Below are 23,162 nucleotides of genomic sequence, written 5' to 3' on the forward strand. Positions count from 1 at the left end.
AAAAGGGCTTTGGACAGCTGTGTAAGAAAGGGTGAGGGTGTCAGGCCTGGTGTTGAAACAAGCAGAGGCTATAGACCTAAGAATGGACGCAGAGGTGGGTAGGAAGTGATGTTTCAGCGGCCTTACAGGGATTGAGCAGACAGAACTGGGCCTGATTGTTGTGAGGGAGGAGGTGAGGTGTTTGGTGTCTGCTCTGGGACGTGGGTGAAGGGAAGTACTGAGCAGAGAGTCGGGGGAGAAGGGGAGGAAGCCCTTCACTGCAGTGTGGAATGGAGGCCGGGCTCTGCAGGGACAGAGCATATCCACGGGTCTGTGAGACCCCACAGGGAGATGGAAGGCACAGAGGTGGAGAAAACCAGTTCAGTGGTGTTCTTGGGAACCACAGGGAGAAGATGCAGAGGGGAGAAAGGTACAGAAGAGGCAGCTCAAGTGCCTCCTGCTTGAAATGTGGCAATTCTCCAGCCCCTGAGCCCATTTTCAAAGCGCTGCAGAGTTTGAGGACAGGATCAACAATAATGCAAAGCACCCAATGAATTTCTTTGAAATTGTTTAAGTTCTAGTTCTTTGGAAACTCTGGGCTAAGAGATACATACCAGAAAACAAGCCTCAGCTTTAACCCTTTGCTTTCTCTCAGCAAGTCTACTAGGAAATTAACAATTGCACACACAATGGCTTGACTCCACGGAACCCATAGGCTATGGAGTAGGGCACCCAATAAAGCAGGTTTGTGGCAGCCTTCAAAAGGTGTTGTTTGACTCATGGAAGCTCATTCTGTCCAGGATGAGCCAAGCCTAGCTGGACACCAGCTGCAGACTGAGCTGTCCGTGGGGTCTCCTCCTGAGAAGAGGGTCTGGCATGTTTCAGGGAGCATGTCCACCTACGTCATGTCTTGGAGGCAAGAGAGCAAGGATCCTAGGGAGAGGTAATGGTGCCTCAGAGCTGGAAGGATGGCTGTGGACTGCAGCCACCGAGGACTGCAGGGTGTGGTCAGGCCCATGAGCTCACTGCATGGGCTTCAGGCGGTATCGGAAGCACACCTCGTGGCTGGGCTGTGAGGTGCCAAAGCCCCAGCGCCTTGGGTCAATAGGGGGCACAGGCATGTCAGGGTCCACCAGCTCCAAGTCATAGTACATAACTATGAGCAGGACAAAGATCTTCATCTCACTGAGAGCAAAGAACCTGCCGGGGCAGATGGAGACACCAGAGCCCCAAGGCATGTTGTAATGGTGGATCTTCTTGCCTGACTTGTAGAAGTCCATCTTCCGGGTGCCATCAGGGTTGAGGAACCTGTTGTACTTGAAGGTCTTGGGTTCGGGGTGGATGTCGGGGTCCATGTGCACTGAGAGGTAGGGGAAGAGAGCCACCTTGTCTCCACGACGGATCTGGTACTCCTGTCCACTGGCCATCGTTAGGATGAAATCCTTCTGCACTACCCTGAGGAGGGTGGGCGTAGCTCTCAGTCGCAGAGTCTCCTCCATCACACTGTCCAACACCGGGGTGCATTTCAGGGCACTGAGCCTGAAGACAAAAGACTTTTTGTCTTCCAATCTGACTTCGCCCAGGACCCGGGTGGCTTCCTCTTTCACAGCCTTCATGGCATCCTGATGCTTCAGCAAGAATAAGAGGACCCAGAAACAGGTCGGCCCTGTGTTCCCCTGGGAAGCCCAGAGCATCATGAAGTTAAATTTGTCCTGCATGGATGAATCTATTCCCTGTTCCCTCAGAGACTGCAGCATGCAACCTAACCAGTTACTTAAGCCATCTTTCTCCAGGTTTTGCTCCACAGAGAGTTTCTGGTGGAAGAGACGCTGGAGTTGGCTCACTTCTACCCACTCCCGGGGCCCCAGCAGGGAGTAGACAAACCTGGGGAAAAGAAGGTCAAACCTGCGGAACTTGGTGAATAGCTCCTCGGCCTCTTGCAGATCCTGTGTCCTGTCCTTGGTGTAGCCAAACAAGCCAAGGAAGCCAGCCTTGAACAAGATACTGTAGCAGAAGCGAAAGAGGCCATCTTCATGCCAGGAACTGGCACCCAGACTCGGGCCTTCGGGTCCTAGCATCACCAAAGACAGACTGTCCAGCATGGTCTTGTTGAGGTCCTCCAAGCCTTGTCCCATCAGATGCTTAGTACTGGCTGAGTGTACCATGTGGTGGTCCCCATCCATGGACTGGTATCCAAACACCTTTAGCACCAGCTCCTGCGCATACTTTATGAAATCTAGTGTTTTCTGTGTGTCCTTAAGGATGGGACCAAAGGAGAGGGGGTCCATGACAAAGGTGAAGTACTGACCCCCTAGCTGTACTGTGAACACATCCCCATGCTTGGTCCACATCCCCTTCAAGAATTCAAACATGTTCTTCCGGAAAGCCATGGCATGGCCCAGCCAGGGCACAAAACCCTTGTCCAGAGGAGGCTCCTGGGGCCTTCGGTGCCTGAGCAGTGTGGACAGACACAGGCATCCCACAATGACAGTGAGCAAGGCTCCAAGCACCGGGCCCCACAGCACCATGGCCAGGCTCCAGCTGAGCTCTGCACAGTCTTGTCAGCTCAGTACTTACCAGTTCTCTGGTGCTGAAATGGCTTTATATGGCCTTCAGAAGTCAGGAATGCAAAGGTCTGTGCCCTTGGACCTTGCTCTGTGACTGTGAGATGTGGTAAATAACTCTAGTTAGCTGGCACCTGGCAGAAAAGTGTTATTCCAACTTAACACATGACACACAGCAGAGACTGGCCAGATAAGGGGAGGAGGGGGTGACCATAAAGAAGGTAAAAGAAAAGCCTCGAACTACGGCACAGGTTGTGTGCCGTGGTGCACTTTGCTCTGACCTCTTAGAGGCAGATCTGATGTCTCTATGCTTGCCTTGAGCCCACCCCTACCGATCAATCACACAGCAATGCATTTGCTGGCTCTTTCACTAAATGTACATGTCTTTTTCCTTATCTTAGACTAATTTTTAAAAAAAATTTTTATGTGTGTATAGGTGGGAGGGGAGCACACAGTTGACATTGGGATCTTCCTCTACTGAATCTTTACCTTAGTTTTAAATTTTACCACTTTGATTCTTTCTTTCTTTTTAGAGATTATTTTTATGTATGTATAGGCATGTTTGCTTGCTTATATATATGTATATTGTACCACATGCATGCCTGATGCTGGTGGAAGCCAAAAAAAGGGCATTGGATCTCCTGGAACTGGAATTACAGATGGTTGTGAGCCACTTGAGTTCTGGGAACTGAATTTGGGTTCTCTGGAAAAGCAGAAATGCTCTTAACTGATGAGCTACTTCTCCAGCCCCTGTAACTTATTTTTTGAGGCAGAATTTCTCCCTGAACTTTGAGTTCACTGACTGACTGCACTGGCTGGTGACTGAGTTCCCAGGATCCTTCTGTCTCTCTCTCTCCATTGCCGGAGTTACAGGTGTACATCAGTGAGCCTGGCTTGTCATGTAGGTATACAGGAGTGCACCAGTGAGCCTGGCTTGTCATGTAGGTACATAGGAGTGCACCAGTGAGCCTGGCTTGTCATGAAGGTACACAGGTGTGCACCAGTGAGCCTGGCTTGTCATGAAGGTACACAGGTGTGCACAAGTGGGCCTGGCTTGTCATGTAAGGACACAGGTGTGCACAAGTGGGCCTGGCTTGTCATGTAGGTACACAGGTGTGTACCAGTGAGCTTGGCTTGTCATGAAGGTACACAGGTGTGCACCGAGTGAGCCTGGCTTGTAATCATGTAAGTACAGAGGCATGCACTAGTGGGCCTGGCTTGCTATGCAGGTACCAAGAATTCAGACTCAAACTTTACCCATGGAACTGTCTCCCTACCCCTTTCATTGTTAAGGCTCCACGTTCCCATTTCCCGGAGGCCCCCATTCCAGGTGGTTATGGGCTTCATAGGACCTCTTTCTGTGTAGGAATGATAGCTCCCTCCCGTTGGTGCTTTTGGGAGGCAGAAGCGAGAACTCACGAAAAATACCAAGGACAGTGTCTGGCTCGGGTTAGTATTCTATATGTCAGCTCTTGTCATAAATCCTTGTTACATAATTTGGTCCCCCACCTCCTGTACCCATAGCAACTGTGTGTCCTTTCCTGGGTTTTCTTTCCCTATGGTTTCAAAGATGCTTTCAGATGATGCAGGTTGTTGCTGGTCACGTGAGGCAAGCACACAAGCATGTGTGCCCATTCAAGGTGACATCATGGGGTGAGGTGCCAATGGACCCATCTGTGGGAGCCAGAGAACTTCCTAGACTGCAGACGAGTCCAGTGGAGGCTCAGGCGCTCATCCTAGAGCCCCTCAACTGGACTCGCCCTCAGGGCCTTGCCAGTACAGGTCTCCACACAAAGATGGAACCCTGTGCTGTCGATTGTCAGGGGACACAGCAATCCCAAGCGCTTGCCCTGGTTCACTATGGCTCAGCACACAGTGGGAAGACTAGGGTAGATCCCTCCACTCCGTGCATCGTTCCCTCTGACGGCTGCCTGGCCTTGGGCTTTGGAAGTAAACCAAGCACTGTTTCAAGAGTCTCCATGACTCAGCCGGTTTCTTGCCACCAGGCTTATTAGAGAAGAGAGCTGTAATCCTGAAACAGAGATTTACATAACTCCAGCCCAACCCGCTGCTGCGGCAGGTGTGGCTCACAGTGTGCTGGGTTAGTTCTGCTGGCAGTATCTACACACAACAGCTCTTATTTCAAAAGGAATACCAGCATTCATTCTGGAGTAAAACATGGGTGAGCAGGGCCCAGGGACACAGGTTCAAGTTGCCCCAAATAGCATGTTTCACTGTGACAACAATTTAATGAAGGCTTTGGAGGGATAAAGCAAATAAGTCATGAGTCGAGGCTCTTGTGAAAGCAACAGGAGGGCAGGTTAGTACAGCGAAGGGGTTTCTGCTGTTGGCCTCAGGAGTATCTGACGGCAGTCTCAGGTTTTGGGCTAGGGAAACTCAAGGGTTCTGCTTGTTCACTCTGACAGGACCGTGGGCAATGTGCATAGCTATTTAGGGACCAACAAACCCCAAGATAAGTTATCTCTGGACCTGCAACATTACAGTTCTCCACGCCCACTAAAGTTTTAACCAGCCAGTTCAACTGAATGTGTGCTTTCTGTTGTACGGCAGAATGCGTGGCTTTTTTTTCTCCTGGAAGCTTCTAAACTATTCTCTAACTTTCTAATCCACGAATAGGGCTTTCGGTTCCTCAAATCCCATTGGTCCATACGCTCTGTTGTCTTCTGCCTTGAGTTCTCCCTGGCAAGGAGCAGGAACCACCACACACTGCCTCCAGGAAGTTCTCTGTGACTGTAGTCACAGGAAGCACTGAAGAGCGGCCTGCCTTCAGGACTTGAGGGTAAGTCATAAACAGTGAGTCACACACACCAAGCTCAAGTTAATTTTCCTGCACTTTTAGTGTACGGTGTGCCATTTTGCATTCCTGCCTTCATCTGTTCACCATTTGCTTCCTGGGGCAGCCTCATTTAGCCAAGTGTGTGTGAGTGTGTGTGTGTGTGCGTGTGTGTGTGTGTGTGTGGTGGTATGTGGGGTATGTGTGTGTGTGTTGTGTGTTGAGATGTGTGTATGTGTGTGTGTGGTGTGTATAGTGTATTGTGTGTGTGGTGTGGTGTGTGGGGTATGTGTGTGTGTGTGATGTGTGTGTTGAGATGTGTGTGTGTGTGTTGTTTGTGGGTGTTTGTGTGAGTATGTGTGTGTTGTATGTGTGGTGTGGTGTGTGGGGTATGTGTGTATGTGATGTGTGTGTTGAGATGTGTGTGTTGTGTGTGGGTGTATGTATGTGTTGTATGTGTGGTGTGGTGTGTATATAGTGTGTTGTGTGTGTGTTGTGTGTGGGTGTATGTGTGTGTTGTATGTGTGGTGTGGTGTGTATATAGTGTGTTGTGTGTGTGGTGTGTGTGGTATGTATGTATGTGATGTGTGTGTTGAGATGTTTGTGTGTGTGTTGTGTGTGGGTGTTTGTATGAGTGTGTGTGTGTGTGTGTGTGTGTGTGTGTGTGTGTGTGTGTGTGTACATTAGGGTTTCTATAGTTGTAATGAAACACCATGACAAAAGCAACTTAGTTTATCTTCCAGGCCACATTCCCTCACTGGAGGAAGCCAGGGCAGGAATCCAGGCAGAACTGAAGCAGAGGCCATGGAGGAGAGCTGCTTGCTGACTTGCTACCCAAGGCTTACTCAGTCTACTTTCTTATTCAACATAGGACCACCAGCATGGGATGGCACTGCCCCTGGTGAATTGCCGCCCCCCCACATCAATCATTAACAAAATACAGTCTCATCAACAGGCTAGTGTGGGTGGGTTTTCCTGTGCTGACCTCCTGCTCCTAAACAACCAGCAGCCACTTCCCAAATAACTGACTCGGAGACTTAATATAAATTATAAATGTGCTTGGCCAATAGTTCAGGCTTGTTACTAACTAGCTCTTACAACTTAACCCATTTCTATTAATCTATGTGCTGCCCCGAGGCTTGTGGCTTTTACCTCTATCCTGGCTCGTGTGTCTGACTCGTTCTGCATCTGGCTGGTGACTCCCCTGCCTCCACCCTTCCTCGTCCCATCATTCTGAGTTTGGCTTTCCCACCTAACTTTATCCTGTTCCGATACTGGTCAGTCAGCTTGTTTATTAAACCAAAGATAATTCACACAGTGTACAGAAGGGTTATTCCACAGCTGGACAAGCTCTCACTGAGGGACACTTGCTGAGAGCTGGGAGCTTAGCTAGTCAGTCTCCGCAGCTGTGGAGACCTTAGATCACTGCCCCAGATACACAAGGACAATTATGGCAGATAAGGCAGCCAGCAGGAGGAACCATGCGATCATGTGATTAGGTGGAGGCTGAAGGACCAGACAAGGTCGCACTGCTTTGGGGGTGGCGGTGCTGACGGTGCTGACGGTGGCACGCGGTGTTCAACTTAAGGAACACAGCTCTCTCAACTCGAGGTGGAAAAGAAGCAGTTTATTCTGGAGACACAGATTTCCATCCCCTGAAAACTAATGTTTCAATGTGGTGATGGCTTTGTAGAGTTTTTATAACAAAGATCATGACCCAAGACAGTTTCCAAACACCTGGAGAAAGTATTAGGAGGCGGGTTACTGTGGAGCAGGGACATCCTTAGGGACATCTCTGATATAGGCCTCAGATGCTACCAGACAACATTTTTAGCTTTTGGGTAGGTGGAGGCTATGGTTCTGCTTGTAGACTCCAAAAGGTCTTACCGAATAGTCACCTGTTATTCCCACCAGCCTGTGTCACAACTACCAGCTGACAGTGAAGTCACTACAGGACACGAAAAGGCAAAGACGGGTTCTTCCCTCAGCCCTGTCCTGCTTAGGGGATGACCAAGACCAGGCTATTCAATGTCTTCGGGCCTTGTGTGTCACAGTGGAAGGCTGCCTTTGCCATTCTTGCAAACAATGCGATACCGTTACAAAGGGGTCAGGTTGTCCATTCAGTAAGAGACTGAGAGAACCAGGGCCTGCTTTGGAGAGGTTGGGAACTGAAATGATCACATCAAGTCTCATTTCTGGGCATGGCTCTCCGGTGGTCATCCCCGTTGCCACTCACATGACCCCTGTGGTGGTTTGAATGAGACTCGCCCTCCACGGGCTCCAGTGTGTAAACAGATGGTTCACAGTTGGCAGCACGGTCTGGGAGGTTTAGGTGGTGCAGCCTTGCTGGAGGAAGTATGCTGTTGGGAAAACTTGGAGTTCACAGCCTCACCCTACTTCTTGCTCACTCTTTAGACTGAAGCTGTGAGCTCTTAGCTTCCCACTCCTGCCCCTTGTTGTCAAGTCGCCCCATCGTGATGGACTCCCACCCCTCTGGAACTGTAAGCCAAAATAACTTTCTTCATGAGTTGCTTTTGCTTGTAGTGCTTTATTACAGCAACAGAAGTGTAACTGATACAATCACCATTATTTTTTAATTAAAAAATTGTATACAGTGTCTGTTTATGGGAGGGAGCTTATGCATGTGAGTGCAGTGCCCATGGAGGCCAGAAGAGGGCATAAGATTCCCCTGCAGCTGAGTTACAGGTAGCTGTGGTGCTGGGTACTGAACTCAGTTCTCCCGTAGAGAAGCACACACTTAACCACTGTACCATCTCCCCAGCCCATCATTATCCTTATTTTCAGAAATTATGATGTCCTTGATATTATGCTCAGTGATTTACATATATTTACTGACTTAATCCTTGTACTAATCTGTGTAGGAGTTCTTCACAGCTACACCTAAATTAAGCGACTCCCAAGGAGAATTTATGGAACTTGGCAGGTAGTTGCAAGATTTCTTTCAAATGGGGAGCAAGGACACCCGCCCAGATGGTGTGTGTGTGTGTGGTGGGGGGAGGTTAGAGACAGATAGAGGCCGCAGGAATCCACATCCTTCCTCCATGACAGATCACACGCCACTGGCAATGGAAATACAGCAATATGTGTGTTATGCTTACGCCTAGGAAAGCTCCTGAGGAAGGCAGTGCCTGAGGTTTCGGTGCAGGGACCAGTCACCTCCACACCCTCTGCTTATCCCACAGCCCAATTCCAGACTCCCAGAGAAAAGCATGCTTAGATACATTGTGTAACATGTGTAGGCATAAAGTAAGGCCACCATTGATTAAATGTTTACTGGGGACACAGAACAAAGTTCTAGAAGCCAATCAGCAACCTGCTTTGAAAGCAGGCCTTTGTGGGTCTCAGGCTGGATAGATACACGTTTACGCTGTAATGGTTCCATGTGCAGAGCAGTTCTGAGCGGTTGGTGTTTTCTTCTCCACCAGCTGTGTGTTCTGTCCGCCCCTATTCCTGTCAGCCCTCAGAACTTGTTCTTTGTCTGGAATGCTCTTCTGTCTCCTTGAGGACTAATTCCTTCTTACCATTCAGGCTTCAGTCAAGAAATACCTTCCCTGTCTGACCTGTGACGTGTCTTCCCCCTGAAGGCACTGTTGTTGTTCTATCTTGGTTTCTCTGTGTGCAATCAGCCCACACGTTTGTTTTTACTACTCCTTCCCCACCCCCGCATGCTGACAATTGGCACTCAGAAGAAAAATCCCTGTGCAGTGTTTGTTAATCTCTGTTGTAACTGTCCTCACTGAAGGAGGATTTGCAAGATATGTGTGTCATTGATTCTCCGAGTCATTACTACTAGCTGTTGCCAAAGTAAGCTTTTTGTTTGAGGTTTTGTTTTTTTGTTTGTTTGTTTGTTTGTTTGTTTGTTTGTTTTTGAGGCAGGTTTCTCTGTGTAGCCCTGGCTGTCCTGGAACTCACTCTGTAGACCAGGCTGGCCTTAAACTCACGGAGATCCGCCTGCCTCTGCCTCCAGAGTGCTGGGATCAAAGGCATGCTAACTCTGTGTGGTCAGAACAAGTCCCTTCAAGGAAGCACTGGCTTTCAGGACTGCACCCTCCAGCCCCAACATGCCACGTGGCACTAAGCAAGTGTGCCATGAGCACTGGCCAGGGAGGGGATCACCACCTCACACCATCTCTAGGTGCTGCAGTCCTGCTGTGGACACTCACGTTTTACAGATAAGATAGGGGGCCCGAGACACAAAGACTGCTCCTTCAGGTGCAGTCAGAAGCAAAACACAGTCGTTATGTGCGGCACAGAAACCTAAGAGAGGAGAAACCAACTGGAAAGTGACCCAGGGCTGAGTGTGGTGGAGCACCCGAGATTAAAAATCATTCTTCAAAGAATGATTGACAACTGACCAAGAAAACTAAATAAGTGCGTTATGAAATAGGCTCTAGTGGAAGCTGTGTGAATGAAATGCTGGAGTGTGAGCAGTGTCATGTCTCAGATCAAAAGGAACAAGTGGGCCGGGCGGTGGTGGCGCACGCCTTTGATCCCAGCACTCCGGAAGCAGAGGCAGGCGGATCTCTGTGAGTTCAAGGCCAGCCTGGTCTACAGAGCGAGTTCCAGGACAGTCAGGGCTACACAGAGAAACTGTATCTCAAAAAACAAAACAAACAAAACAAAAAAAAGGAACAAGTGTGGCCATAGGTTGGGAGCCTTGGCCAGAGAAGTTCCCTTTAGCAGTAGGCACGGCTGACTGATAACTGACCCAAAGCATTCAGAGTGAGTGAGTGGTGAGTCTTAACTTGAAATGGGACGTCTTTGTCAGCATCCACCTCCAAAACGCTCGGGGAACATCACAAAAGAGGGTTCGGGAAGAATGGAAGGGCGAGGGTTGGAAGAGGGCACTGAAGTGCCATCTTCTGGACAGCGCGGCCACTGCGTGCACAAATGCACAGTGACTATAGTTACCTGCACAAGGTCAAGCTGTCAGTCTGTCCGAATGGATGGGAGGGAGCTCATGAGGCCACATCCCAGCTGAGGAAGCAAACACCTTCGTGGGGTTACTTGAATTCCCAGGAAACTTGCGCCTCCATATAGAGACTAGATTTGCCTCTCCTGGCTGTTTAATGATCCCTTCCCTTCCGTCAACCACTATCATCCTTGGGGACTGCTGTGTTCTGGCAGAACAGCTGGCAAGGTGACTTGGTGGCAGTACCGGAGTGTCTGGGACTCAGTGGGTGGAAAGAGCTCATCTGACAGGGAGATGTGTGCGCGTCACCGTGGCAGCCATGTCTTATCACCCGGAGCAGAACTGTCAGTGGTAGAGGGGAAGAGAGGGTAGAAAAGGAGACTGGGTTTTGCTCCCCCTTCAGGTGAGTGCATGCTGTGTGCGACAGGATGAGCAAAGCTGTCTGGGCTGTTCTAAGAGCTTGTTGGACAGCAGGTCCCATAGGACACAGCAGAAGCTGGTGCTGTGGAAGCACAAGGCACCCCCACCAGGGTAGTGGCATTGGCAGGACTGAAGTGGCTACTCTGTAGCTCTGACCACTTCCAAGGGAATGTGCCACCTGCATTTCACAGCCCGAGTTGGTTTCAGCCTTCTTCATGACAGTGTCTGCCCAGCTCTGTGACAGGCATGTGGCATGTGTCGGTCTGCTTGCTGGGTCCAAACTGCACAATAAGGACCTTGTCCTCTAAGTATTGGGAGTTCCGTGCTGTAATGCTGGCAGCTGCCCTGATCAGAAAGGTGCAGACCCAGAGGCTGCGTGCTATGGTTTACTGCTGACTGAGCAGTTTCTAGAATAAAGAACTCTGCTTTCTGTCAAGTAACAGTTGTGGCAGCAGGTGGGTGGATGGTTACTGAATCTAGGGTGAGATTCCCCCTGTACATGTAGCCAGCCTGAGCCATAAATAAGTGTAAGGTGGAACTCAGAGATCTTAGAGATACAGAGAGAGACTGGAAAAGGTGAGCAGAATGTGTTAGTTGTGACAAGATACCCAAGAGAAACCAGTTAAAAGGGAAAAGGCTTGTTCCAGTTATTTTTGAGTCTTTAGTTTTGAGCCTAAGAAAAGGTTGAATAGGACAATGGTAGCACACAATTCAAGCCACTGGCTTTATTGGCAGCCAGAAAGCAAAAAGAAGGGGCCGATGATAAGATTGGCTTTTTCAGGGCACATCTCCAAGCACCTGCACCTACCACCTCTCAACAATGCCATCCGATTACAAAACCATTGATGAATGGATTAATCCAGATGAGCTGAGAGCTCTCGTGGCTCAATTGAATCCCTGCTGTGGAATAATCCTCCTGTACACTGTGTAAATTATGCTTTAATTAGTTTAATAAAGAAGCTGACTGGTCTATAGCCAGAAAGGATAAGTTTAGATGGGAAAAATCAGACCAAGGACACTGGGAAGAAGAATCAGGAGTCAGAGGAGTTGCCAGTGAGACCCAGAGAGGAAAAAGGAGGTGCAAGATGAAAGAGAGGTAATGCCATGTGCCAGAATGTAGATTAATATAAATGGGTTAATTTAACTTGCAAGAGCTAGTTAGTAATAAGCCTGAGCCATCAGGTGAGCATTTATAATTAATATTGAGTTTCAGTGTTGGTTATTTGAGACCTGGCAGGCAGGAAAGAAAAGTTCACCTACACATCCCCAAAGCCTATTGCCTGGCATCAGACCTGTAAACCATGAACTTTTTCTTTAGGGAGCACTTCAGATCCAGCCAGAACAGAGGAAGGCAATGTAGGCATGCAGTGAGAACACCAGCAGAGAAATGAGCCGCCTATAGTAGCAGGGAAAGAACTCTCAACATTTTCTTCCAACATACACACACACACACACACACACACACACACACACACACACCATGAATTCTAATTGGTCTTAATAATAAAAACCTGGAGTAAGATATAGGGGTAAACACTGAAAGACCAGAGAGACAAAGGAGCAAGCCACAGCTACTTCTTACCTAGTCAGCTCCTCAGCCTGAAAAAGGGGGCAGGGTCCTGTCTCTACTCACATTCCTCTCTCTGCCCATCCATATCACTTCCTGTTCCCTCCTCCCTAGTGCTGGGATTAAAGGCATGAGATCCCAAGCTCTGAGATTAAAGGTGTGTACTACACCATGCCTGGCCTCTGTGGCTAACTAGTGGCTAGCTCTGCACTCTGATCTCCAGGCAAGCTTTATTTGTTAGATCATAAACGAAATATCAACACACACACACACACACACACACACACACACACACACACACACACACACACACACACACACACGCACACACACACACACACACGCACGCACGCACACACGCACACACACACACACGCACGCACGCACACACACACACACACACGCACGCACGCACACACGCGCATGCGCACACACACACACACACACACACACACACACACACACACACACACACATACTTAAAAAGAAGAGGATATCTTAGGGCCCAAGGAATAAGACAGAGGGAGAGACCATTAATTTTACTTTACCATCCTCACTGGCCATAAATCTCAAATTTTCCAGAATTCTCTAAACAGCTACTGGCTCCAGAGGGGAACAGCATCAAAGAGAAGCAGCAGAACAGATTTAACTCTGAATTTTGACATATGGCTGATAATGTTGGTTTTTTCATAGTGTTAGAAATACCATTCAGGGTCACAAAGAAAGAGACAACCTAACTAGGGCTTCTATTGTGATAAAACAAACAAACAAACCCATGACTAGAAGCAACTTGGGAGAGAAAGGGTTTATTAGATCTTACAACTCCATGTCACAGATGGTCACTGAGGGAAGTTAGGACAGCTCAAGCAGGGCAGGGACTGAAGCAGAGACCATGGAGGGGAGCTACCTCCTGGCTTGCCCCTCATGGCTTGCTCACCCTGCTCATTGTTCAACCCAGGACCACCTGCCCAGGGGTGGCACAGTCCACAGCAGGCTGGGTCCACTCACATCAACCATTAGTCAAGACCACGCCCCACAGGCCCCACCCTAGGCCAATGTGACAGAGGTATTGTCTCAAGTGAGGCTCCTCTTCCCATATGAATCTAGGTTGTGTCCAGTTGACCAAAACCAAACCAACCCAAAACATGTCATATCTGTTAGTTTTGACTCCTGCTATGGTTCTTTATGGACCAATATTATGTTTCACTTTGAGGTTGTTTAGTTTTGACTAGACACAGAATCTTCATCATGGATAAAAAGAGAGAGAGATTATTCAGTGGGTATTCAGTGAAGAGTGAAGTCCTTCTACTCCCCTCTCTCTGTTCTTCGTAGGTAATCACTATTAACTGCTTTGCATCTTTCTGGAAATGAGCTTTTTCATAAGCCCATTTCACTGAAAGCCTTATTTGACGTAGGAGATGTAGCTGGACACTTTTCTTCATCCCATCCGGTCCTGCAGCAGCTTATAAAATAATCATTCAGATACTTAATAGTTACAAACTGTTTAGCATATTAGCTCAGGCTTATTGTTAGCTAGCTCTTACAGCTAAATCAACCCATTTCTATTGATCTGTGTATTGCCACAAGGCCCATGGCTTACCGGTGATGCTCAGACATCTTTCTCCTTTGATGGTTGGTTGGCGTCTCCTTGACTTTGCCTCCTTTCTCCCTGTATCCCTGCTTGGATTTCCTGCCTAGCTGTATTCTGCCCTGCCATAGGTCAAAGCAGCTGTATTCATCAACCAAAAAGAGAAACACATATTTGCATCGTACAGAAGGACATCCCACATCAAGGAGACACTGCAGAGATATCCAGATTAGAAGTCTCCATGGCGACTGCTTCTGATCTGCCCAGAGTCCCTCACAGGAACCACTTGCAGATGATACCTACTGTAGGTATCCAGGGCCAGAGTATGTTTCTTTCACTGGCTGGTCTCAGAGTCAGGGTGTGTCTCTCCGGCTCTGGTTGGGTCAGGGTGTGTCTCTCCGGCTCTGGTTGGGTCAGGGTGTGTCTCTCCGGCTGGTCCTTGGACCCTACACCCACCCTCTTGCCACCGCACCTTACCCTACTTCCTCAATGTCTCAGCCTGTGGCACCTTCAATGGCAATCTCTCCTCTTCACAACTGCATCCTTCATCTTTCCCCCTCAGCTCACCATCTAGACCTGGGTCTGTCCAGTGCCCAGCCATTTACAAAGGCAATGAGAAGACGCTGTCTGCATTGTGGGACCACTTCACCCCCTAGTCCCCGCCCGATTGACACCACACCCTGTCACTCTTCCTCAGCCACTCCCTAAAGGCGCTGCCCTCCTTCTCCCTCTGGGACCTGCTGTGCCCTTACTTTATTTGAACAAGGCAACTCAATCCACCCCTCTACCACATCTGTGGATTCAACATTGTTCAAGGTTAAACTCCAGGGACAAGGGACCCCTAATTTGTTCTTTGACTACCCACCCCGCAGCTTGGAGCTGTCCTATCCAGAGAATCTACGGGAGCACTGTCCGAGAGAACTAAGATGAATCTTCACACTCTTTTAGACTCCTGTTTCAACTACTCAGTAGTTCCCTTCTGTAGAACATCGGCTTGTGTTGATCTCCCAGGAGGGGTTGGTCTCCTGTCTACTCTGGTTTTCTAATTCCCAGACACCAAATTCCTTCCCAATAACCAAACAGTGGTGATCTCCCTTTGGGGCTCAGTTCTCTCCCCAGCCTCAGCCTCTTCCCACTGACTCCCCTTTCTGTGCCCTAGGCATCTCCTCTATCCTTGGTACAGGTGGCCAGAATCTCCCAAACTCTCTTGTTTCTAAAAACTTTCCGGGCTGTTTCCAAAATCCCAGATGGAATAGCTGCCATCATCACAGCCAGAGGTTGAACATGTCATTCATAGAAAGCACAGAGCCCTGGACCTCCTACTGACTGAGAAAGGGGTGACCATTTTTTTTCTCCAGGAGGAGCACTGCCTCTATCTAAACCAGCTTAGAGTAGTTTGAGGCACAATGAAACACAACAAGAAAATGGCAAGACACAGCATCCAAACTCTGCCAGCATTGTAACTCTTCAGGACCACGGTTCAGCCTGGGAGGATGATGACTCTGGGAGGATGATGACCCTGGGAGGATGGATGACCCTGGGAGGATGGATGACCCTGGGAGGATGGATGACCCTGGGAGGATGATGACCCTGGGAGGATGATGATCCTGGGAGGATGATGACTCTGGGAGGATGATGATCCTGGGAGGATGATGATCCTGGGAGGATGATGACCCTGGGAGGATGGATGACCCTGGGAGGATGATGACCCTGGGAGGATGATGACTCTGGGAGGATGCTGACCCTGGGAGGATGATGACTCTGGGAGGATGCTGACCCTGGGAGGATGATGACTCTGGGAGGATGCTGACCCTGGGAGGATGATGATCCTGGGAGGATGATGACCCTGGGAGGATGCTGATCCTGGGAGGATGCTGATCCTGGGAGGATGCTGACCCTGGGAGGATGCTGACTCTGGGAGGATGGATGACCCTGGGAGGATGGATGACCCTGGGAGGATGGATGATCCTGGGAGGATGGATGACCCTGGGAGGATGGATGATCCTGGGAGGATGGATGACCCTGGGAGGATGGATGACCCTGGGAGGATGCTGACCCTGGGAGGATGCTGACCCTGGGAGGATGATGACTTTGGGAGGATGACGACCCTGGGAGGATGATGACCCTGGGAGGATGATGACCCTGGGAGGATGCTGATCCTGGGAGGATGCTGATCCTGGGAGGATGCTGATCCTGGGAGGATGATGACCCTGGGAGGATGGATGACCCTGGGAGGATGATGACCCTGGGAGGATGGATGACCCTGGGAGGATGCTGACCCTGGGAGGATGCTGACCCTGGGAGGATGATGACTCTGGGAGGATGATGACTCTGGGAGGATGATGACCCTGGGAGGATGCTGACCCTGGGAGGATGGATGACCCTGGGAGGATGGATGACCCTGGGAGGATGGATGACTCTGAGAGGATGGATGACCCTGGATGGTTTCCTTCCTGATGATCCTTCTATCTATTCTTTATTTTCCTATTATTTACCTTTGTACCTGATCTTTTATTTTTTTGGGGGGGGGCAGGGTTTCTGTGTGTAGCTCTGTAGACCAGGCTGGCTTCAAACTCACAGACATCCACCAGCCTCTGCCTGGGGTTAAAGGCGTGTGCCACCACTGCCCAGGTGTACCTGGTCTTTTAAAAATACATTTATTTTTATTGTATGTGCATGGGTGAATGTATCTGCTTGTGTACACACACATACACACACACACACACACACACACACACACACACACACACACACGTATGGTGTTCTAAGCCTCATAGGTGGTTGTGAGTCACCTGACACGGGCTCTGAAAACTGAAGTCTGGTCCTCTGCAAGAGCAGCAGGTGCCCTTAGCCACTGAGTCACCTCTCAAGCATCTGCACCCTGTGTTTTAAACTAACCCAGGGCTGGAGAAATAACTCAGCAGCACTGGCTGCTCCTCCAGAGGCCTAACAACCATCCGTAAGTCCATTCCATAGGCTCAATATTCTCCTCTGGCCTCTGAGGGCGCTGCATGCATGCTGAGCACAGACATGCAGGCAGGTTAAACACCCATACACATACAATTAAAAGAAATACAATCTAAGCCGGGTGGTGGTGTTACACACCTTTGATCCCAGCACTCGGGAGGCAGGGGCAGGGGGAATCCCTGTGAGTTCGAGGTCAGCCTGGTCTACAAGAGCTAGTTCCAGGACAGCCCCCAAAGCCATAGAGAAAACCTGTCTCGAAAAACCAAAAATAAACAAACAAACAAATAAAATCTGAACTACCTAACTCCCTTTGTCTCCTAGAGACAGAACCCCTTGGTTCAGGACACCACCAAAAGCCACATCGACAGCATCTGCTGTCTCCAAAACTTCTAATAGCAAACATGACAGCATCTCAATCCAACCCAAAGCAGCCCTCTGAAACCTCTGAAGTCTGGCTCACTCACTGCTCTCCCAGCTCTCCACAGAACAATGGACAGGAAATGTCAGCTCTAGTGACATCATTTTGTCTGTCATCTACCACCTCAGCCGGCACTCTTACTCTGCTCAAATACCCTGTTTGGCAAATGCTGGTCCCACCGCAAGCTCAACTTCGCTAGCAATGCCAGCCAGGTCTGTTAGAGCCTCATTTACATTTCCTCTTTCCTGGCCTTAAAATCCCACAGGTCTATAAGTGGGGCAGGGGCTCTGGTTCTTACCCCCCCTCACCTCCCACCCCTGCAAAAGGTGTTCTTAAATAACCTGTGGCGCTGCTGAGTTGCTCGGCCCTTGTCTCCCAGTCTCTAATCTAACAAAAGTTGAGCCTGGTGTCTGTGAGACACCAGAGTGGTGGCAGAAGCAGAGGCATCCTCACTGGGAAGGAAGGAAGGAAGGACAGCATGAGTTAGATTTCAGAAGGAACCGGGTGCAGGCACCCGCTTCCCTCACTTGCTCCTCCTCAGCAAGGCTTTCTGATGCTAAAGAAAGAAAGGTCTTGGTGGTATCAACAGGGTCACCGAGCGAGCGCACTCGGGACTTTTGGTCATCCTGCCCCTCCAGACCTCCAGGCCTCTGAGGAGTTGTTAATAGTCCATCCTCCTGCATCTCTCAGTCCTCCTGCAGGGCCGGAAAAGAGGAAGCCCCGAGGGGGCGGGCAGACCTCAGAGAAGTCAGGGGGCGCTCCGTGGTCGCTATCCAGGGGACAGACAGCCGCCCAGAGGACAGACAGCCGCCCAAGGGACAGACAGACAGCCGCCCAGGGGACACACAGCCGTCCAGGGGACAGACAGCCAGGAGACAGACAGACAGACAGCTGCCCAGGGGCCAGATAGCCGCCCAGGGGGACAGACAGACAGCCAGGAGACAGACAGACAGACAGCCGCCCAGGGGCCAGATAGCCACCCAGGGGGACAGACAGCTGTCCAAGGGACAGACTCATCCAGGGGACAGACAGACAGCCATCTGGGGGACAGACAGACATTGGGGGACAGACAGACATCCGGGGACAGATGACAGCCGTCCAGGGGACAGACAGACATCGGGGGACAGAAGACAGCCGTCCTGGGGACAGACAGACATTGGGGACAGACAGTCATCTGGGAGACAGACAGATATCCAGGGGACAGACAGTCATCCAGGGGACAGACAGACAGCCATCTGGGGGACAGACAGACATCGGGGACAGACATACATCCAGGAACAGATGACAGCCATCTGGGGGACAGACAGTCATCTGGGAGACAGACAGACATCCAGGGAACAGACAGACATCCGGGGGACAGACGACAGCTGTCCGGGGGACAGACAGACATCCGGAGACAGACAGACATCGGGGACAGACGGCAGCCTGTCTGAGGACAGACAGACAGACAGACAGACAGACAGACAGACAGACAGACAGACAGACAGACAGACAGACGGCAGCCTGTTTTGTAGCTGCTGCCTCCGGCCGACCAGGTGTCTTGGTTAGGAGCCTGAGCCCAGCTCCTGCATGGGGCGCCACCAAGACTGTGGGGTCCTCCAGGGGGCCTAGAGAGACTTCCGGGAGCGGTGCGTGATGACGCATTTCCGGCCGTGATCCTTAAAACCCGAGGGAGCCGCAGGGGAGCGTCGGCGTGTGTCCTCGTGTGACGGAGCTGTGGGAGTCCTCGGTGAGAGAGAGAGAGCGAGAGAGAGACAGAGACAGAGACAGAGCAAGAGGCCGCTGTGGGGGGGGGAGACAGACAGAGAGAGAGAGAGAAGAGAGAGAGAGGCCGCTGTGGGAGAGACAGAGAGAGGGAGAGAGAGAGGGGGGAGAGAGAGAGAGAGAGAGAGAGAGAGAGAGAGAGAGAGAGAGAGAGAGAGGCTGCTGTGGGGAGAGAGAGAGGGAGAGAGAGAGAGGGAGAGAGACAGAGAGAGGCCGCTGTGGGGGGAGAGAGAGAGAGAGGGAGAGAGAGAGAGAGAGAGGAGAGAGAGAGAGAGAGAGAGAGAGAGAGAGAGAGAGGCCGCTGTGGGGGGAGAGGGGGGAAGAGCGAGGAAGGAAGGGAGGGAGGGAGAGGCGGCTGTGGGCAGCACGCTTGGGCAGGAGGGCAGCCCGCGATGCCGGCAGGAAGAGGCCGCTGGGGTCCCGTGGGCCCCGGGGATTTGTGTGTCCGCCTGGAGGCCCTGGCAGAGCGGAGGAGGGGCCGACCTGAGGGCAGGGCCTGCGGAGGTCAGGGCGTTTTCGTCAGGGACGTGGCAGTGTCCAGCCCTAGGTCCCCTCTGGGGATTTCAGGAACACTCTCCAGGAAACGGGTCTCTAACATGGCGCTATGTACATCTAGCTCCAAACCAGAGAGCTCTGGGCCGTGCGAGTTCCCCCAGCAAGGTGGAGTCCACTCTTGAGGCGTGTGTTAATGCAGCTTAGCAGTGTGCTGTGTGCCCTCCATTGCCCTCGTCTATGTTCATGTGCCAGATGTCTGTGATGCTGGAAGCTGTTCATTATTGTCTCCAAAGCCTAAATCTTCCTCATCCACTCTTGTGAACGACAGGCTTACTTCCTAATGATTTACAAGGATGAATTTACTCAGAGTGGGAGTTAACGACTAAGAATTGAAACTGGTGTGCCTCCTATGCTGGAATATCTGAATTTATGTTGTGAAGGTGATAGATTCCTTTAAGGTTTGGGTGCTCGCCTTCTCACCACCTACTGTGATAAAATCGAACAAACATACTGCAAGCCATTTGTGTTCAGAGAACACGAAAACATTCCCAATAAACTATCTTTAATTTTTCAAGACAGGGTTTCTCTGGGTAGCCCTGGCTGTCTTGGAACTCACTCTGTAGACCAGGCTGGCCTTGACCTCACAGAGATCCACCTGCCTCTGCCTCCCAAATGTTGGGGTTAAAGGTGTGCGCCACCTGGGCACCCAGCTCTAGTAAAATACCTTTAAATTATTTGACTTGTATTACTAAAAAAGATAGACACTATTACTAAGTAGCATAGGGAGGGGCTGATTCTGAGGTCTTCCAGCATTCAGTGGATTTCATGTGTAGGACTCATTCCTGTCTGATCTGGAGTCTATTAACTGTTTCAAATGCCGGTTTTCCTTGATCAGTTCATAACATTCTGCTCACTGTGTTTTCCTACTACCCTTGGCTTTGTCTCTGAAGTTACAGTTCTAACAGTGCATATTATCATCACACATTTCTTGGATGATCCTGTTTTCCATTTTATGTTCTCCAATGTGCCTGCTGTTTCACGGTTGTTAAGACTAGAATTGCCGCTGATAAGAACGTCACAAGACCTTCCAAACCAGACAGATCAAGAACTGTATGTAAGAGAAGTCAAATAGAGTTATTGATACTAATAGTTTCTCTGTTTACCCTCAGGTCCTGAAATTTTTAAACCTGTATTTACTACAGGACTAAAAGATTTTTATGATGGACAATATCTCTGTAAAAGCAGAGCCTCAGGTAAACTGGATTGTCTTGTTTCTGTACATATATGTGTGAGTGTACAATGATATATGTGTGCATGTATACATATATGCACACATACATGTATATGTAAATATATACATATAAGCATGTATCCATGTGTATTTACATTAGTATATAGTTTAGAAATTTCTCATTAAGTTTTAACTTATACGCATGTTTTAACTGTATAGCTCACTTTTTTAAAAATACATACGTTTATGTATGCCATGATTTCTGTTAGTGCTTTGAAATTTTCCATTTTATGCCCTCTCCTAAGCCAGTGGGATTGTCCCTCACCCAGTACTGGGGTTACAGGTACCTGCCCCCATACCAGCTTTTATGTGGGTGCTGGGGATCTAAATCCAGGTCTTCATGCTGTGAAACAGGTGTTGTAGATGGTGCCATTTCTGGGCGGGCTGAGCAAGCCATGGGAAGCAAGTCAGTCAGCAGCTCCCTCCATGGCCTCAGCATCAGCTCCTGCTCCAGGCTCCTGTCTTGTTTGGGTTCCTGCCCTGGTTGCTTTAATGATGGACTATGTTGTGGAAGTGTAAGCCAAGTAAACCTTTTCCTCCCCAACTTGTTTTTCTCATGGTGGTCATTGAAGCAGTGCTAATCCTAAGACCCTAGGCAAGGGAATCTGCCAGGGATTCACTACCCCAGCTGCAGTCTTGACTCGTGATGGATATAAGGATGTGTGTAGTGTGTGTATGAATGAATTGCTAGGTTGTGGAAGATACGTTTGGTTAATTTTATTACCAAATGCTATTTAGGAGTTTTCTGAAACAGTCATTGCTGTTTGTGCTTTTTATATTTTCCTCAGCAGTATACAGTTGTTCCCCATGATTGTCTGATGTCCAGGAGAACTATTATTTGTCACTTCAGGTTTTTGAAGATGTGGCTGTGTGCTTCACAGAGCGGGAACTGGCCAGCCTGACACTTGAGCAGAAGGACCTGTACAGGGAAGTGGTTCTTGAGAACTTTGCCCATGTGGCTTTTCTGGGTAAGGTTCCTGTCTGTAGATCTCTGCTTGGGTCCTCAGGCTGAAGGGCTTGCTTACAGTTATTAGCCAACTTGAAATGGTAAAAGTGTAGCTCACTCTGTGGCTCACTGCTGCAGGTAAACTGTAATGACCATGCCTTCCTTCGGTGCTAGTGCTTGCGTGTGTGTAGTTTTAAGGCCCTGCAGGTAGATGTGAAGCACTGAGTTACATCCTTTACCATGCTCCCATTTAAATTATTTTTTCGGCTTTCAAGAGAAGGTTTTTAATATATCTTAGTCATACACAGTGGGTTTCATTATGACATTTCACACAGGGATGAATTGATTTTGGTCCCATTCTCTTCCCCATCATCCCTCACACACCCCTGCACCATCTATTCTCTTTTGTCTTCCCAGCTCCTCCTGTCTGCTGTCATGCCTTCAAATTTTTTGCGTGTGCCCTAATGAGTCTTATTGAGGTTACTTACAGGATCTTCAGTGTTTTGTACATTAAAATGCTTTTATTTAGAGGGATATTTAGAATAAGATTTCAAATATTTCACTAGTTATATACTTATAGTCACCTTTCTGTGCTCTCCCAGCTTTGCAAAGTTGCTACATTTATACATTTGGTATAGTGGTACCTTGTGTAGTAACAAATAAGAACATGGAAACTATTTTTGCTTTTTATGATAACATTAAAACTTATTTTATATTGAAATGTGTAAAGGTAGCTTACAGATAGTGTGATTTTTTTCTCCTCTCCTTTAGGGTACATCTCAAAACTAAGAAAATATGCTCAAATGGCCGAAGCAGAGTCATCCAGAGTGAAGGCGTTCCTCTAAGTCAGGTGTGCCGGAAGACAGGAACAAGGGAGGCGAGGTCAGAGCATGTCACTGCTTCCAAGTGCACATTTCCATCCAAGTAGATGAAGTGCTTTTAGTTCATTAAAGCCGTTCTTTACTACATGCAAAACAGGCTCTTGTGTCCTTTTTAACAGCTTTATGTAGCTAGAATTCACCACCCATATACTCATTTATTTAAAAAAAAAAAAACCGTTCAGCAGGCAAAGAAAGATTATAAGGGGGCAGAAATGTCCTTTCAGGCTGAGCCATTGATCTACAGAATGTGACATCTAACCAATTTCAAGTTTGGGCTGGAGTCCAAAGAAAAAGAAGTGTGACTATTGACACAACATTCCACAAACTGACTCCAAGACTCTGAGTCTAACCTTACTCAGAGAATTTAAGACTGTTGTGGGATGCTGTGGTCTCGGCACAAAGTTGGGATTGGCTGCTAAGTAAGGGGCTGTGGCCAACAGGCGAGCAGTCTTTGTATGTGTCCTTTAGAGCGTGTGACTCTGCAGGGACCCCTGTTGGACTGGGTGCTAACTTGCTGCTGCTGTTCAGAGTGTTGCATCTCCAGGCCCCGCTCTG

The 23,162-nt window shown here is 49.3% G+C and overlaps 1 protein-coding gene and 1 long non-coding RNA gene across 2 annotated transcripts; one reads left to right on the top strand and one right to left on the bottom strand.

The window, feature by feature from the left end:
* Positions 1 to 1,001: 1,001 nt before the first annotated feature.
* Positions 1,002 to 2,507, bottom strand: LOC100770995 (7-alpha-hydroxycholest-4-en-3-one 12-alpha-hydroxylase). Its single transcript, XM_027415459.2, has one exon. The coding sequence runs from the start codon at positions 2,505 to 2,507 to the stop codon at positions 1,002 to 1,004; it is 1,506 nt and encodes a 501-aa protein (XP_027271260.1).
* A 2,154-nt stretch (positions 2,508 to 4,661) lies between these two features.
* On the top strand, positions 4,662 to 22,668 carry LOC107979455. Its single transcript, XR_004769491.1, has 5 exons — positions 4,662 to 4,725; positions 5,181 to 5,343; positions 20,659 to 20,742; positions 21,631 to 21,748; positions 22,498 to 22,668. It is a non-coding gene; the product is annotated as an uncharacterized LOC107979455 (long non-coding RNA).
* The last annotated feature ends 494 nt before the right edge of the window (positions 22,669 to 23,162 follow it).

The sequence above is a fragment of the Cricetulus griseus genome, chromosome 4 (genome assembly GCF_003668045.3).
Source record: "Cricetulus griseus strain 17A/GY chromosome 4, alternate assembly CriGri-PICRH-1.0, whole genome shotgun sequence".
In the NCBI taxonomy this organism is placed as follows: domain Eukaryota; kingdom Metazoa; phylum Chordata; class Mammalia; order Rodentia; family Cricetidae; genus Cricetulus; species Cricetulus griseus.